Source organism: Haemaphysalis longicornis, unplaced genomic scaffold, assembly GCF_048455015.1.
Source record: "Haemaphysalis longicornis isolate Haplotype H1 unplaced genomic scaffold, Haemaphysalis longicornis Haplotype H1 scaffold_9, whole genome shotgun sequence".
NCBI lineage: Eukaryota > Metazoa > Arthropoda > Arachnida > Ixodida > Ixodidae > Haemaphysalis > Haemaphysalis longicornis.
In genome coordinates, this window is record NW_027526460.1 from 19,019,046 (window position 1) to 19,036,761 (window position 17,716).

A 17,716-nucleotide genomic window follows, 5' to 3' on the forward strand; every position below is an offset into this window, starting at 1 on the left:
GTTTGGGCTGTCTCACCCCTGTGAGAGTTTTCGTCGGTTTCATTAGGTGCTCATCGCGTTCCAGAGTAGGCACATTGCAGGCGTTCGTGAAGGTGAATGAGTTGTGCGCAACTCCTTAAAGGGACACTGAAGTGAATTTGTCAAGCTCCCGTATTTGCTTGTACTGCGTAGACTGGCTCAAATTAGCACACTTTTCATTGTTTATCCGGTTGACAAATCGGTAATTATTTTACAAAGCACGAAAGAAGAAAAACTACCATGCGCGGTTTGCGGTGGCCGCACCAACTAAGGCTGTGACGTTGGGAGGAGGGGGCACCGTGATTGGACGATACCCAAGGTTAGCAATCAAACAAGTTTCGGTTTCAGTTTCGGTTCTGTAAAACACAACCGATGGCATTGTTGGATGGGCATTCTCAATATCTCAGTAATCATTGTACCGCGCTTCTGCCATGTTGTCGACTGTAAAATGCATAAGATAAGCCTCCCAGGACGGCTTGGAATCGTAGCATTCACTAGCCGAGGCCTACGCAGTGCATGAACGACCTCCGCGTCCCCGCAGACGCTCAAATGCCATGCGCTTTTCCCCCATATTTGGAGCTGGCCTCACTCATGCCTGTATCGTAAAAAGCGTGTTCGCACCAGGCCAAGGGTCTGTTGATTCTGGCCTGTGCCCACCGCCCGCAAGCAGTCGGTGCTTATGGCAACAGCACGCCAACGACAACTCGCTAGCGTGCCAGTGCCAGCCTGCGCGCGTTCTGTGAACTAGTTCGTGGAGCAATGAACGTTGCGGCCCAAAAAAAGGTGAACTCAGTATAGAAAACTGTACAGTGCTCCCACTCCTGCGCCAAATGCGCCACTTTGCGCCAAATGAGGTATCCTGCGCCATCCTGATAAAAAACCACTATTTTGCAAGCAAGTGCGCCAAAAGTGCGCCAAAATTTGTGTCGCGCCAATCGCGTGCAGCCTGTTACAAGCCCTACTTCACAGTGGTCTCTAGACATGTATAACTAAATCGGGTTGATAACGTGGAACTCCCTCGCACCCGTAATCGTGTTTTCCGCGGTGAGTTTGGTTGGCGCTGTCACTGTACCGCCGATACAGTGTTTTCGTCTAGCAAGTCATTGCAGCGCTGGCGTACCGCGGGTAAAAACTTTCCTTCTTGTTGTGGTTTCCAATAATTTCTGCTATAAACTATAGGTAGTTTTAGGTGGCGTTTATTGCCAGCCCTCTCCGCTCCGAGAGCCAGCGGGAGCGCCGTTTCGCGGCATGCGTGATGCGGTCGGCTGCAAGCTCTCGCTTCGCTTGTTGGGCTCGCGGAGGGGACCGCCGCAAGTGAAGCGCGCCGTGAAAAACAGCCAGTCTCTCTAAAGCACGAACCTCATGGAGTGTTTTCTGCTTGCGAAAACGCGCCGCGTAAGCACCCGCACGCTGCGCGCGGCGCGGCAACATGGCGGCGGCTTCGGCCGCGAAGTGGTGTGGGGAGCTCGAGCGACCACTTTTAAGCGCTCTCTAAAACACCGCTCAAGGCGCGCATGAAGTTGCTTGTGTGGTAAAGGAGTTTATAATGTGGGCGAAATCGGTACTATAAAACATCATCCGCGTCGCTAGTGAAAACGTCCATGCAATACCTGCCGGGGTGGTAAGCCTAAAAACCGCCGACGGAGCCAGCCGGCCGTGACCGGGCTGTCTCGAGCGCTTCAAAACAGCCGCCATGAGGCACGCGCCTCCCCATTGGCGCAAGTCGCCAGGCTCCTCCCACTGCCGCGCGCGACGCGCGTCATTTTCTGAGCGTGGTAGAAACTGCCGCATGCGGGCGTGAAAAAATCGCACGCGCAACGCCGACGCGCACGAATCGCATGCAAAAGTGCTCCATGCGCATTTCTCGTGCACATTTTCAGCTAGCTTGGAAATGCGCACGAGGACTGATAGCAAGCGCCTGCATCTAATAAAATAAAAAAGTAAAACACGAGGGCTTGCCTCAACAATTACCGTATTTACTCGCATAATCCTCGCACTTTTTTTTTCGGAAAAGTCAATGTGAAGTTAGGGGTGCGAGAATTATGCGGGGGGAAAAAAATCCGGTGCACAGTGTTGCCAATTTGCCTTCTGCCAATCCCGCTAAATGTAGCGGTAGTTTTTTGTATATGTAAGCTCAGTGTTGCCAACAGCAGCTATTTCTTTTTATCTTATTGTAAACAGTCTCCCGTTGATCAGCGATCATGAAATTGCCGCCAGGCACACCGAAGTGCCTGCCTGCGGCGCGGTTGCCGTGTTCGATCGCGTACTCTATCGCTTTCAATTTGAAAGCGGCAGTGTAGCTGGCGTTCTTCCCCATGGTGAAACGGCACCAAGCACAAAACAAACAGATCGGCACCAAGCATAAAACAAAGCGATCAAAAAGTTCTCATAATGGCAGCGAGCTATCCACCACTGACGCGAGTGACTCACTGACTGCTGCTGCTCAACTACGGGACCACGACGGCGACACGACGACACGACAGCGGGCTGCGCGAACGCCGTCTAGGTGCGCGCACGCGAACCGGCTCAAGGACAGTGTGAGTAGCGTGTTAGGGCGCCTGTTAGGGAGTAGCCATGCAGGTTGTTAGGGCGCCTGGATGGCCTTGAATACACAGCGCTCTCCGCCGAACAGAGAGGCGGCGGGGGAGGGCGCGTGTTGGAGAGCGCGTGCACCATGCGGGTTTCGCGAGCAGGCAACTTTCGCCGCTGCAAAGTTGGGGGTGCGAGGATTATGTGAGGAACCAAAAAATCCAAGTTTTGCTGGCTCACATTAGGGGTGCGAGGATTACGCGAGTGCGAGGATTACGTGAGTAAATACGGTAATAAACTAGAGAAGAGGCGCGAGAGGCGCGTTGTTTTTTTGCTAGGCAGGTTTGTCGAAGCCTTTCAATATTCATTATCGTGTTGCATGTTGTCTTTTATCCACACCAGAAAGGAACTAAATACCTTGCAAATTATGTTTTGTCGCATTTTTGCTATTGTGTGGATACTTAGGGGATTTAATTGCATCAAACTTCTGTCGACTTCTAGCGACTGTTTCGAAATAAGTGGAAAAAAAAAATCCCATTGCCCCAGGAATGACAGGTTGGGCTATAAAGAGCCAAATATGGCTTCTTTTTCTTGTGGTTGTAGAACTTTTCTTTATTGGCTATTTCGCTATTCTTGGGCTATTGGGAGAGCTGACTGTGAAAGCTATTTTTAATGCATGTTCGAGCCTGCCAACTATGAAGCGTTTTCAGTGACTCCTTGAAAAAAGACTTCCCCTAGTAGGGACAAGAAGACGATTATTCTTGAGCTGTGCCGTCCATTTGTGATCGCATGTGGGAAAAGCACCTTGAAGCGCATTCCATGACGACCTCCACATCAATTACTGGACGATACTGGTCAATTTTTAGTGTTGAGAGATGCTTTGGACACATCTAGCAGTTGATGTTTAGTTGCTCCAAGGTGCTCCAAAACTGGCATTTAGGTGCTCCAAATTGCTCCAAAATTAATAATTTGCTGATACAAAAATTGCTCCAAATCACCGTTCATCAGTGGCACTACTGAAAACATCAACGAAAAACGAAAAAGTTGAAAAAAAAAAAAGTACGTACCTGCGGGGATTCGAACTTGTGACTTGCAAAACACTTGCGATGACATACCTAGCGCTCCAAACCACTCGGCCACAGGCGAGCTCTGCCGTACTTGGAAATGTAAGGTATATAATGTATAACCAGTTTACACTTTTATTTAGTTTTAGCATTCCAAGCAGCTTAGGTGACTATTTGTTCTTTTGCGCTCGTGCAGTAACCATCCCCCAAGTTTCCACAATATCTCACGTCTAGCAATTGCATTTATTAGACGGAAAAGCGTTCGCAGATGCGTAGTCGTGCTGCTGGCCGCTGTGCTTGTTCGCCCAGCGCAAAAAAGTGCTTCCCGCACCCTAGTTTTACGCTGTACGGTAGAACTATCAGTTGATTTTATTTCCTTAGTACCTATATTGACTTCGTTGACTCTTCTCCCGCCTTCAGGAGGTCTTATATTTTCGTACTGGCGTACCAGTCAACGAAGCGTCGCATGTGCACTTGTGCAGCACTTGTGTGAAGTGACCTTGACTTGGAGCTAGATACAGTGTAGAAACTAACCAAGTAAAGAAAGGCACATTCTTCCATTCACAAACGTGTCCTGGCTTCGTTTCAACTGAGTGAACGAATTGCGGCGACCCGTCGGCGGCCGGCGGACGAAACGCTGGGCCAACTGACTCTGTCTGAAGGCCAGGGAGCCGTGCAGCAGCGCAGCCAATTGCGAGCTCGGCTCCTCCCGACGTCACACGAAAACGCCACAAAAAATGGGTGAGCGTAAAGAGAGGAGGACAGCATTTTCGAATTAATTTTTCTACTAAATAAAACCACGTAAACGCGCCCAGAATGGTCGAAACATGGCCCGGGGACTCCGGACTACAATTTGCGCTAGTAATCCCGCAATGTTTACATATCACTTCAGTGTCCCTTTAAACCAAAAATGACATTATAGTGAATGGCATTAGATTTTTGCGTGTAGCAGCGAATTAATGGCTATAAAACTTAAGGCATTAAGCGCTTAAGGTCATTTTTCGTGTACGTGTGGCACGAGTATTACATCTGACTGACGTGTGACCCATTTGGAAAAGATGGACTAATGTATTTTGGACATTATGAATGTACAGAAATGTTATGAACTATTATCTATTGTCAGAAAGTCTAACTTTCGTTTTTCTTTTTTTCAAGTAACTTCTTGGTGAAGCAACAAGGTCACCTCAATGGAAGATCTCCCCAATTGCACAATACTTGCCTGAGGAGCTATCTCTGACGTTCATAGGTGCATGAAAACAGCTGCAAAAGACCTACTCAAGAAAGGACCACACTTCTGTCTGTGCACAGACGTACAAACTTTGGACTGACAGCTACGAGTGAAGGAGCTGCATCCCTTCACATGTCATTCATTACAGGTATGTAGGTTTTCACAAATGCTTCGATGTGGCACTTCGAGATGCATGCATGGATTTTAAAAGTGTAGCTATGTTATAAAAACAAACGGTTCTGAGATCACGGTTACATATTGCCTGCTCTTGGTAGAATGAACTGCCCAACAAAAAAGCTTAATTAATATAAACACGTTTGTATAAAATGGGACCATTGCGTGAATTTGATGACGTGACAGCCTTTCGAAGCAACTGCATTAACCTGCGAATTCTTGTTTGTAGTTTTATTTGTATGAATTATGCACAAGCCAGGCAATAGCGTGTACCTCGCAAGGAAAAAAAAAATGGGTGACGGCGGGTTTCTGGTTTCTGGTGGCTGCAATTTTTTTTTAACTTTTGGGCTTTGCACACAAGGCATAAGAGTTCAGTGTAAAATTTGTTTAAAACGACAAACTAGATCAGAGTGACAGTACCGTATTTACACGATTGTAAGTCAACGCGAATGTAGTTCGACCCCCCCCCCCCCCCAAATTGCACCTCCCCCCCAGCAAAAAAAAAAAAGTGAGCGCCGCCTATAATCGTATCACAAAGAGAAGCTCTTCCGTCAACTACCAATAGCCCCATTCGGAGGCTCTTCCATCTATGATCGATGCTCTCACAAGAGCCTTGTGATCGTGGTGCGCGCAGTAGATGTTATAAAGAAAAGCTTTTGTATAAGCACGCTGAGTAAACATGCATTGTGGGTTGAGCGAACAGCTTTATTCTCAATTATAACGCATTCGCTGCGAGATGACAACCATCGAAGCAACCGGCAGCGGCCACCACTGCCTTGCAATACCAAAACAATCATGACGGCTGACAGAAGCGGCCGCTCGTGATTTTCTTAGAAGGTTTTGTTCGTCTCTAATAAACAAAATAGGTTTTAGCAAATCCCTTGATTCAATGCACGGCGCTAATGTAGCCACAATCACATCACATTGTTCAGTACACTTCCAAACGCAATGGTTAGTCGCTCAGAGTACGGTGGACAAAGGGCACAGATCGGGAACGCCAACTTTCAACCATTATTGACACCAGAATGTATGCAATGGTAAATTAATACGCTATGCTTTGACCTTAACCATGGAAACAAGGGTGCAAAGCTATCCCCACCTCGTAGCACCCCTGATTTCTCGTTTCGCTTGCCGTTACTAGCGGTACACTGTTCGATTTCGATTCTAAGTCAACCCCCCAACATTAGATTATCAAATTTGAAAAAAAAAAAAAAAGGGTCGACCTACAATCGTGTAAATACGGTAAGTAGTAAAAAGGAAGTTTTGCAATTCTGCCATAGATAAAAGAATAAAAATAAAAATACCGTGGTTGATCTTTATTAAAATTAGGGACGCCAGACTCTTAAATGAAGGCAACAACACTGCTGAAAACATGTTGCAATATTTTGTTCACCCTAAAGCTCTAGGCGACTGAACTCATGTGTTCCAGATGCATCTTTGTGCTATGCACTACATCATGTCTGCTGCTTTTCCATTTCTTCCTCTATGTGCTTTTCTTATTTGCATGTTTATCAAAAAGTGTCGCCGCAGAACCAGGAAGCGTTGAGCCTTTTACAGCCTTCTGAATGAGAAAGCCACATTCTCTGTTTTTATTTGTGACGTTTCACTGAACAGGCACTAGCATGGCCAACAATTACAGATACTTTTTTAGTTTTGGAACTGTGCCTTTCCGGGCAGGCACGACTTTGTCTTAGGCGCTGAGAGGGTGCTGCAGTCACGAGTTGCACGGTGTCGGCAGCTACGACGGCAGCAATGACAGCGTGTGCGGGTCCGCTAGCTCAGAGTTGCGGCCGCGGTGTAGTTGCGCGTCTGCTCTACGAATTTCTTCTTTTCGCTTGCGTTTGTTTTTGCCTTTGTGTGAGAACCTTGCCTTTTCAGTGCATTCGGCTTGTGGTGCTATTGAGCACTGCAGCCGCGGGCGAAAAAAGAATCTCGTGACTCCGTCAACATGCTTTCTTTCATGTGCTGGGCTTGGTGCAGTGCCGACCTCCCTCACAGCTGGCTGTACGAGATTGTCAAGCCCACTTAAAGCAGTGATGCGTCTGAGGAGGCTGGGTACATGCATCGTGCATGGGGCACGTGCTTATGCCTTTACAAAGTGTACAACTGTAAGTAGAATGAGAAAATATCCTCTTGCAAAAAACTATCAGTAAAGCAAAGCGAAATAATGAACAAAAAACACGAAAATTGTTAATGCTAACACAATAGAACTAGAAAACATACAATTCAAATCTGAGTACAAAACTGCCTAATTTATCTGGGATTTTTGGTTACCTTTAACCGGAGGAACAATTTCATTTTTTTATACGCGATGTCTAGCATAAAGAAAGCAGATGTTGCACACAGCTCTGAAAAAGTATCATTCGTGATGCAATGAATTTGTGTGATTTGCATGGCGAGCGAATTTGTGTGCACACTTGACAGCCACTGCTGCGTGAAAATCCATTTAAAATGTGGCCGTTCTTGATATTTTAGCCACCTCTCAAATCACTAGGTGTACATGCATTACTGCTTGCATAATGTGGCCCGGTTCAAATAAATTGTAGACTGGAATAGCGGCAACAGAATGCGAAGAAACTTCGGAGAACAGTTTTTTTTTTTTTTTTTTTTTTTCATTAAGCAGCCAGAGCTGGTCACAACTCGAGATGACGGGGCGGTACACTACGGGAGGCGGTTACCGGCATTTGCTTGAGGGTGAAGGAGTCCAAGAGCGAAAAAAATCACGTACTTATGTCGCATACTTTTTTAGGGCGCAGCCCTTTGGCCCGTCTCTGGGCCGAGCCGCGTTTCTGTCGAGAGAATGATGGCAAGACCGAAGAGTGAAAGAAAGCAAAGGAGGAGGCTGTCGCAAATTTGGGAGGGGAAAGAGGTTCGCTGTGGCGGTGTGAGAAGCTTCTCTGAAAGTAAGCAGGGTTGGGGGGTGCAGTATGCTGTTCCCAAGTATGCGACACTTGGCGAAAATGTAAGGGGGGCGTGCACATGACGATGACGTGCGTTCGCTTAAGACGGTGTTTGCAGTCCCTTCCTGAGACACACTTCTCATTGCCGACGCAGAGGCTCACTATGGCTGCTGTCGAGAGAACCCATGAGTGAGTGCTGCCTCAGCGCACTACAGCCATGAGGAGGGAGTGCTGAACTGAGAGTGAGGCAACCAGTCGTGCACTTCGTCAGCTGCCGCTGCAGCTGAACGAGCTGCCAGAGCGGAGGCCCAGCACTGCCAACACCAGAACCCTGAGTGAGTGCTAAACAATGAGTGAGGCAACCGGTTCATGTGCTTCGTCAGTCACTGCAAATACAAGTTTTCTATAACCATACAAATATGGTCATCTGAGATTCTTTGCCTCAACATATTTTGCATAGTCAAAACAGCTAAACAGCTGCGTCCAAATATCGCATTAGGGAGTATCATAATCGCCAGCCAATTTTTTTGCTGCATGTTGTGTTATATTTTCCTTACGTTGTTTTTTCTTGCATATGCACTGCGTTTGCGTGCATTGCCAGGGCCTGTCCAACGTTGCACGCGTGCTCTGGCAAGTCGACGTTCTCATGTGGTGCTGATTCTTCTCTGTACCTGTTCTCGGTTCTAGCGTACCGAACTTTTCTTGCGTGCTGGCATCCCGACGCTCACTTGCAGTTTCGGTTATGCTTTTCCTTTCGAGTGGAGCAGGAAAGCAAAAAGCACTTTTGCTAGTTAAGCGCTGTGCACATTTGTCGTGCATGTATGGGTGGGCACACACAACTGGTAATTGTGCACATTTTCGAAAGCAAACAGCTACAGCAAACAGAAGACACAATGAAATTTTTTTCCTCTTGTGTGGTTCTTTTGAGTCCACTCTTGCAGAAGAGCACATGCGCGTGTGCCAGTCGGCTGAGCTCAAAGTTGTGCCGCAGTTGCGTGTCTGCTGTACAACTTTCTTCCTTTTGTTTGCTTTTGTCTTGACTTTGTGTGCCAACCATGCCCTTTCAGTGCGTTCGGTTTTTGGTGCTATTGAGCAGTGCCAATTTCATCGAGGATTTTGTGGCTCTTTTAAACACGCTGTGTTTTGTTTGATGAAACTGGCTTACCGCAATGCCACTGTACTTTGCACCTGGCTTTATGAGCAGATGCAGAAGCAACACTCAGAAGAGTCACTTTTTTGTGCAGCCATCGGACACGGAGCTTCTCAGCCAATGGAAAGGAGCGATTCCCCGCGCGGACAAAGAGCTGAGCAAAACGAGCAAGGTATGTGACCTTCATTTTCTCGAAGAAGTCATTGCGAAGACGTATAGGCATGTCATTAATGGTAAAGTCATTCAGGTCGACCGGGCTCACTGAGCATTTCCCGTTAACTCTTTCGTTACAGCACCTATTCAAATCGATCACCGGTGACTGAAGCTTTGTATTGCCGATTTCAACATGTAGTAGTAGTTTCTCGTACACCTAATGCGCCCCAGTGGTTAGCTAGGCACTGCGCTTTTAGAATTAGTTTAAATTTTCCCGCTCCGGCGACATTGAGATTTTTGACGACGTTTAAAAAGCCAGGTTAGGTGCGCATGTTTTCGCGAAAGGGGACGTGGCTACTGCACATGACAAAAAAGCATATCAATTGGGGTTATGCAGCATTACCCTCAATATTTTTTTATCAAAGGGCTCCTAGGATGTAAAATACTAAATTATGTTCTCGGCTTTGTAATCAGACAGCATTGAGATGTGATAATTACATGAAAACGACACCAGGTATCAAACATTGCTTCGCTAAACTCACGCTAGAATGCGTGAACACACTTTCATCATCAGCGTTTTTGCTTTTTTTCTTTGTGAATTCATTATTTTGCTTTCCAGGCACGGTTTTTGCGCCACATTCCGCTGGTTCTAATGGTGATAGTGCCGCTTGTTTTGGTTTCGGTTTCCAAGCATGTCCTTCCTATATTGTTCGCGGTGCACATTATGGTTCGGAGAAAGGGTAGCTTTATTCTGTCACAGCTTATTTCTGAACGTCTCTCGCGTGTCTGACAAGTGGATCTGGCATTTTCAGCCAGTTTCCAGCAGTTTCGATTTCGTTTTTGCGTTGCAAAATTTATATTTGGCGCTACTACGCAGTTACACAACCTCAAGCCGATTCGTCATAGCACCTCCGTCGCCCGCTACTGCTCCTTGAAAAATACATGGCACTGGTGATTCCACTCCACTCATGCCTTACTTCTGCTATAACAGTTTCAGCTGAAAGTCGAAAGATAATATCAAGTCATGGATATCAGTTCAGACGAGGAGAGCGCTTCCAGTCGGCCTTGAACACCTCCAGCTTTTCATCGGCCAGTTTCATTTCCGTACGAGGGTATTTCCGGAGTTCTAGTTTTGCTGCTTAGTAGAACTGCCTATTCTGAGTCCTGAACAAGCTTTATAGTTTCTTTTCGAAAACGTTAATTGGCGCTCCAATGTAGGAGGCTCATAGTGCTGAACTCTCTTCATAGCGTGATGGCTGCTTGGTAAAAGCTTGCTGGGCATGATTCTAGAACATTGCACATTATTCCTGCAATCAGGGCTACCATAGTGATTCAGTAGATGATATTAAACTGCAAACGAAAGTTCTGACTGATAAGTGACGATCAGAGCGTCCCCAAGCATCCACCGCAGAGTTTCGTTTTAAACTCCAAGTAGATTTTTTCGCATCGCTTGCTTGCCTTGAATCTTGCGCTGGCCGTAATCATTGACAAGGTGTTTTTACGTCCTGTGGGGACTAATTGGTGGCTTTAGTAATGTCAAACCACTAAATTTCTCCCAGAAAATCATCCAAAGTTGCGAAATTTTAAATAAAGGTTGAGCTTCACCACAAGGCACGGGCACCTTGCATGCTAGCATTTTCTTTGATATTTGGCAAATTGTACTGAGCAAAAAAATTTTTTTTCTAGGACGGGTTTTTGAAATGTTTACCTACAAAATGTATATTCTAAATTTTTCGTGCTACTGGTGGTTTGCTATGTACAACTTCTTTTTTTTCTATTTTCTTCGACGACTGAACAAAAATTTTGAATTTGATCATTTTTTCGCATTCATTATTTATGAAAAAATTATTAAATCTGGTGTTGTTAGAAAGGACATTAAATCATTTGCATTTTATGTCACTGCTATATGTTCCTAACCAATATGTTTAGCACAGAAAAAATGTTATCTTAGACCCCTAAAAATCTGTCAATTTTCCGTTGTAACGAAAGAGTTACCCAACCTTCCTAGCTACTCGATGAGGAAGCAGACTTGGCGGCGATTTCTGAAAAAGAAAAAGGCAGCGTCTACGGATGAGGGGATCCCAAACGGAGCGCACTTGCCCACGGAGTGACAAGAGGAGCTGTCCGACCATGAGGTGCCTAGCTGTTCCCCTGCAGTGCAAAAGCTTCACCAAGGCAGTGTATATAGTTGGTGAACACTAGTGTTAGTAGAGTTCTGGGAAAACATTTTGAAGACTGACTGCGCACTAAAGTTCTTCTTTTCCCATTTTGGAAACTAACTACACGGATCTAAGGTTTGAACCTGGGCTAGTTGGTTCTTTTCTTCATCGTCGTGTGCGTGCAGAGTCACTAAGTACTCTGTGTGCATCGCAATACGCATATATTGGGCAAGCGTATGTCAAATATTTCGTCAAAATAAACAGAATGAGCGTGCAGAATTTCGCATGGTACAATCAAACTTAGCACTCGATGGCATAGGTCGGCAAACTCACTCACGAGTGCACTCACACACCCCCCACTCACCACTCATGAGTGAGTGGTGAGTGAGCCTCGCCGTCGTTGTGGGCTGGTGAGTGCGAGTGCGAGTGAGTGCGAGTGCCACTCGCGGCGAGCCCCACTCGCCACTCGCGAGTGCGAGTGCCACTCGCGGCGAACGCCACTCGCGAGTGCGAGTTCCACTCGCGGCGAGCGCCACTCACCACTCGCGAGTGCGAGTGCCACTCGCGGCGAGCGCCAGTCGCCACTCGCGAGTGCGAGTTCCACTCGCGACGAGCCCCGCTCACCACTCGCGAGTGCGAGAGCCACTCGCGGCGAGCGCCACTCGCCACTCGCGAGTGCGAGTTCCACTCGCGGCGAGCCCCGCTCACCACTCACGAGTGCGAGTGCCACTCGCGGCGAGCGCCACTCGCCACTCGCGAGTGCGAGTGCCACTCGCGGCGAGTCCCGCTCACCACTCACGAGTGCAAGTTCCACTCGCGGTGAGCCCCACTCACCACTCACGAGTGCGAGTGCTCTCACCATTCACGAGTGCGAGTGCACTCACTACTCGCAAGTAGTGAGCCCCGCTCGCCACTCGTGAGTGGCGGGTGCACTCGTGAAATGTGCGGTGCTATGGTGCCGACTGCCCGGTTAATTCTAACGTTACTAAATAAAGGCTTTTAGAGTAGCGGCACTCTTTTCTCTGATTGTTGTGTGCCGCCAGCATTTTCATTGGTCGGTCGGCACCACGTGATAATTATTTACACATTAGCGCAGCCATTTTGTTTTTGGGCGCCTCTGCTTTCTCTTTTACTCTACAGCGCGGACGCTAGAGCGCCCGGTCGCACTCTGCCCGTCACAACCAGCAGCAGTTTCGTTGGAAGAGGTGGCAGCACGACAGACAGAAACAAAATGGCCCCAGACGCTTCCTGGTGCACGAAGTGTCAGTACTCTCAAGCGTAGCTTTTTTAGGGGTGTTAGTGAATCCGATCCTCCCTCCCGTCCTTCCCCTTATTTCGCGGAAACTTTCCAAATGAACACGTGACGGCGTAGTTTAGGATCAAGCTGTGCTCCTGTGCGGCAGGCTGGCGCCGCTTGTCTATTTGTCTAACGACAAATAAGGTTGAAACGCGAAGCTTTTGAGGCGTGCATTTTGATCGTTGGGGGTTTCAATTTTGATCGCTGGGGTTCAAACTCCTTTCACTTCACCCGCCATGATCATCATCGTCAAAACGTTGGCTTTCCTGCAGTGCGTTTTCGCAAACGGTCTCCATCAGCCAGGCAAAGAAAGCTTCGCTTAAAAACGAAAGGATTTGTTTTTAAAAATGCAAATAAATGGAAAACCTATTGGCAAATTATATTGTTAATGCAATAATAGTTGGTAGTAAAATGACAGTATAAAGCAAAATATGAACCAAACCGTTCAATTTCAAACACGTGCAGTATGGACGAAAAAGAAAAAAAGATATACACAAGCAAGTTCAGTTATGGCGCAGATAAAACTCAACTTTTCACTACACGTTTTCTTAAAGAATACCAGAGGGTAAAGAAAAGGTTGCGTAAGAGGTAAAAAATCAGTTGTTGAAATCGGTAAAGAAACGGACAGCATAAAAAAGACACATTAAGAAAGTAAAATATTTGCAGCGGCCGCAAAGTTGTTATTTTGTTTAGATCTTTCTACTGTACAAATATTAGAATTTTAAATGTTTAATATATCGCAAGCACTGTGCAAGTTCAACAAACATTTTCTTGTTTTGCAGTTTTGCCACAGCTGCACGCTTAGAATTATCTGGCAGCTTCCTACACGCTTTTGTTATAACGACGTCACGCTGTACTATAATTCCTTCACAACCTCAAATTTAACAGTAAAGCAGTATTTTTAACATGGCTCAACTGATCAAAAGCACGGTACATTTCTGCGCAACGCGCGTACTGCAATTATGTCCTAAGTTTGGGTCCATTCTTCGCGTAACCGCGCTTCTATGCCGTTGGTATCTGTAGTGGGGGATCCCACCACCACTTTCGCTCTACGAAGTTTTCTTTTTTTTTACCTCGGTGCCGGCGCCTGCTTTCTCCCCACCCTTTGCTTTTTTTGTTTTCCTTTTCTCGTAGTCGGCGACACCGACGCATATTCGAAACAGCGCTTGTTCGCGCATACGGGCTGGCTGGCGCGCCGTTTATCCTCGCCTCCTCCCTCCCCCCTCCCCCCCCCCCCCCCCCCCCCCCCCCCAATACTCCTTTGCAATACTGTCCCCCCCGTCTAGACACACGGACGTCTTTGCCCGGGACTTTGTTGACGGTCGCCGAAGGCCTGCAGGTCAGCACAGCGCGCAGTCGTACACGATAAACTGTGCGCCCCCACCTCCCTCCATACATAAAGAGAAAGAGAATAACTTTAGGAGATGTTGGCGGCATTTGTTCGGAAGCCAACCTAAGTAGGAGAGCCCTCGTAAGCTACAACCAGGCGCCCGGACGGCGCGGCAATCTGTTGCGCGGCAGAAACGAGAAAGTGCAGGTCGCTACCGCCGCCGCCACATCGCCGCCTCCGCGATCGCCAACGCGACGTATGCCCGGTATGCCGCCGAAGAAAACCCGCGTTCGCACCGGACACTGCAGTTTGCACGCGACTCCAGCGCCGCCTCTCGCCGCCGCTTAGAAACTCTGGGTCGTGGATGTCGCGACCGGACGTTCAGCGCACGTAAAAACACACGCGCTGCGTGCGGTTCGACGTTGTGTTGCGGAAGTTTTTTAAGAAACATAGTTATAATTGCAAGTTGCAGGGTCTGAAAGGATCAAAAGGCTGCAGGAAAGAATTAGTGGCAGCGCCGCTACTGCTGCGCGAAGGGCATACACAATCGCGAAAGGCAGCATGCCATCGTTCTGTACAGGTTTCTCGCTCGGGCAGCCGTGGGAGAATAAGCGTCGCAAGAAATGATTGTAGCAGTAAGAAAAGTCAAGGAAATAAAAAAAGTCATGACATTTTTTGTCAGTAGAAGGAGTAAACTTATGAGTACGATTACCGTTTATGCGCAGCGCAGGCACGAAGGCCCGTAAAACTAAAACGTTTGCTTTCAGTGTTCATACATATCACGCGCTGTGATAGCGCATGCCGTCGTAGTAGTGGCATAACACAATGTATTACCGCTTCCGCCACTATTGTTTTATCAGCAGTAACCTTTTTTTTAGCGCCATTCACGGTTCACGGCACTGAATGGATACCAAAAGGCGGCACAAGAATATGCATTCACAGCACTTCGCGAGTGACGCCAAAAGCAATGTCAAGACGGTCAATACGCATCCCGCTTACTGCCCTACTTTGTTCCCCGAAGTGTACATAGTTCGCCCACGCGTTGCAAGCGAGAGCATGGAAAGCTATCAAAGGCAAGGTTGGATTCACTCGTGCTGACTTCTTTAATGTGTTTATACATAACGTCTCTGATGCTCGTACATCTCCTACCGAATCAGTCATCGGCACTGTTGAGGTTGACAACCCAGATATCCATAAGCATGGGTTGCTCCGAACGGCTCAATGTCCCACCAGGTAGTATCAAGAACGTGGCAAACGTCACCCTGACCTCATTAAACTGAAACGACTATACAAGAAAATCAACGATTACCAAAAGACATTACAAAGTGAAAACTGGCAAAATCTTTGCCATCGGCTCCGGCACGAGGGAGAGGCCTTTTTCACTTATAATGGGGCATCTTTCGCAGTCTTTGCGGTAAAGCAAAGCTTCCTATCATTGACAAATGAGACTGCAGTCTGACTATTATGACGTAGAAGAAACTATTATCAAGACTCTCTTTCCGCATGCTACGAAGGATAAAACGGCACTAAAATCTCTTCCCGACATAGACATACCACACCCTCTAGACGAACTCAACACTCATTTTACCCTGGGAAAACAAAGCTTCCTATCATTGACAAATGAGACTGCAGTCTGACTATTACGACGTAGAAGAAACTATTATCAAGTCTCTCTTTCCGCATGCTGCGAAGGATAAAACGGCACTAAAATCTCTTTCCGACATAGACATACCACACCCTCTAGACGAACTCAACACTCCTTTTACCCTGGGAGAACTTCACGTTGCCATCGCTCAAGGCAAATCTAGATCCGCTCCAGGCCATGATAAAATCACTTGGCAAGATCTCCGCAATCTGCCAACGCACGGCCATGAAGTCCTTCTGAGTGTTGTCAACGAATCATGGGAAACGGGACAAGTCCACGAGCACTTGAAGACGACCATCATTCATCCCATCACGAAGCCTAGTAAAGACGCCAGCGAAAACCTGAAAATCTGCGACCTATTTCACTAACTCCTATCATGTGCAAGGTCATCGACCGATTAATTAACAACCGACTTCAGTTCCATCTCGAGCGCACTGGTTGGTTTCATCCATCGCTAACCGGCTTCAGACCTAATCCAAGTACGCACGACTACCTTTGGGTGCTTCGAAGAGTCATAAATCGCACATCTCGAAAACAACTCCCGGATTGCATTCTGGCAACATGTAAATAAATAATTTCGAACCTAATGCAATGCGTATTAGTGGGTCAATCAATGCTTTCATAGAAAGAAATCACCCAGCTCGATGTGGTTCAAGCCTTTCACGACCTAATGCAAGCTTCGCCATTTTTGAAATGAAGCTTTCCATTCCTCACTGGTGGCGTCGGCGTCTGAGTAAAAAGCACCGCAGGAAAGCGAACTTTATAGTGGGTTTCACAAAGCAATGATGATGATAAGCGAAGGCACATGAAGCGCCTCAAGAAAAAAACCTTTCCCATGGTGCGAATTGCGCTTGGGTCCCCCGCGATATGAAGCCGACGTCTATCCGAATGCGCCATTTCGACACTGTTGAATCCGTTTGGATTTTAAACTGAGGCTTTGACTCAGTTTGCACGGGAGAAAGCTTCGAGTTTTAATTCTCGAACGGTTTGATTTTTTGTCAGTTGAATCAAGTTTTTCGGAGTTAGCGATTGTTATGGGGCACGCCCCATAGCCAATGTGAAGCTCTTAAAACACCGAATTTCCTTTTCGCTTCATGAAACGACATCACTGTGGTGTCGGTGTCAATATGGCCACATTTAAAGGGACCCTGCAACACTCTTTGAGCAGTGCCAGTAAACATGCGCGACGTTTAGATTACACTGCGAGGAATACCTGAGCCAAATATTACACGTGCACGTGAAGCGGTGAGCGCGCAAATCGATGTGAAAGACGCGGAAAAACCAACCGCTCTCTCTTCAGTTGTCCTCATTATGCATGGCCCGAGGGACGTCACATAGGCCATGGCTGCCCGATCGGCTGTCACTGGTCAACTTCGCGGCTAGATTCTCCCATTTCCGTTGTCGTCATCGCTGTGTACGAACCTCTTCTATGCCTGAACCTGTAGGCACAGTTTTGCCGTTTATTTTGTGTTTTGAGTGCGCGCGGAGTTTGAGTGATGAGCTCAACACTTCCCTTTCAACGGGACCACTCGACTACAAACGTTTATTGCTTCAAAAACGCCCTATCAGCCCGAGCGCGCACTTGCGAGCAGGCACCCATGCCTGCTTTTTTGTGGCACCAGACCGGAAATAGGCCTCTCCGCGTTGCGGAGAAAAGGAGAAAACTACCCGGCATGTGATATATCGAAGGCCGCCGAAGAGAACGCCGCGAGCCGCCCCCCTCTCCGGGAGAGAGCGCGCAGCTTTCGTTGCGTTGTACGCGGTCGAGTTGAGAGGGAACGATTATGCGCGATTTCTCATCGCGCGTAGTTTCGTTAATTGTGAACAGATTTTCATAATTCTTGCGGGAGGAGATTTCTGGGACAATAGACTTTATCCCAAAATACATTACTAGTAGTCGATGGCAAGTGTTGCAGGGTCCCTTTAAGGTCTCCACAAAATGGAACGATTTATCTGGTTTACAAACAAAGCGAAGTTAAAATTAAATTCCCGTTCTGCAAAGGAACAAAGCGAGTTGTAATGCGAATTAGTGGCGGTTGTTAATGAGCGTGAGTGAGCGTAAGCGGGCG

At 47.3% G+C, this 17,716-nt stretch overlaps 1 protein-coding gene across 8 annotated transcripts in view; it reads left to right on the forward strand.

Annotated features, from left to right (window-relative positions):
• Positions 1 to 17,716, forward strand: part of LOC144153045 (uncharacterized) — a 59,040-nt gene that overhangs the window by 25,166 nt on the left and 16,158 nt on the right. For 5 of the 8 annotated variants that reach the window (XR_013319284.1, XR_013319280.1, XR_013319281.1 and 2 more), the window contains 4 exons: positions 4,767 to 4,987; positions 6,994 to 7,121; positions 8,068 to 8,248; positions 9,158 to 9,235. Coding sequence is in view for 1 of the 8 variants with exons in the window: in XM_077684679.1 (XP_077540805.1) it covers positions 9,158 to 9,235 (78 nt within the window). In the remaining 7 variants the exon portion in view is untranslated. The remainder of the gene's footprint in view (positions 1 to 4,766; positions 4,988 to 6,993; positions 7,122 to 8,067; positions 8,249 to 9,157; positions 9,236 to 17,716) is intronic. The other 3 variants (XR_013319285.1, XR_013319286.1, XM_077684679.1) reach the window with 1 other exon arrangement.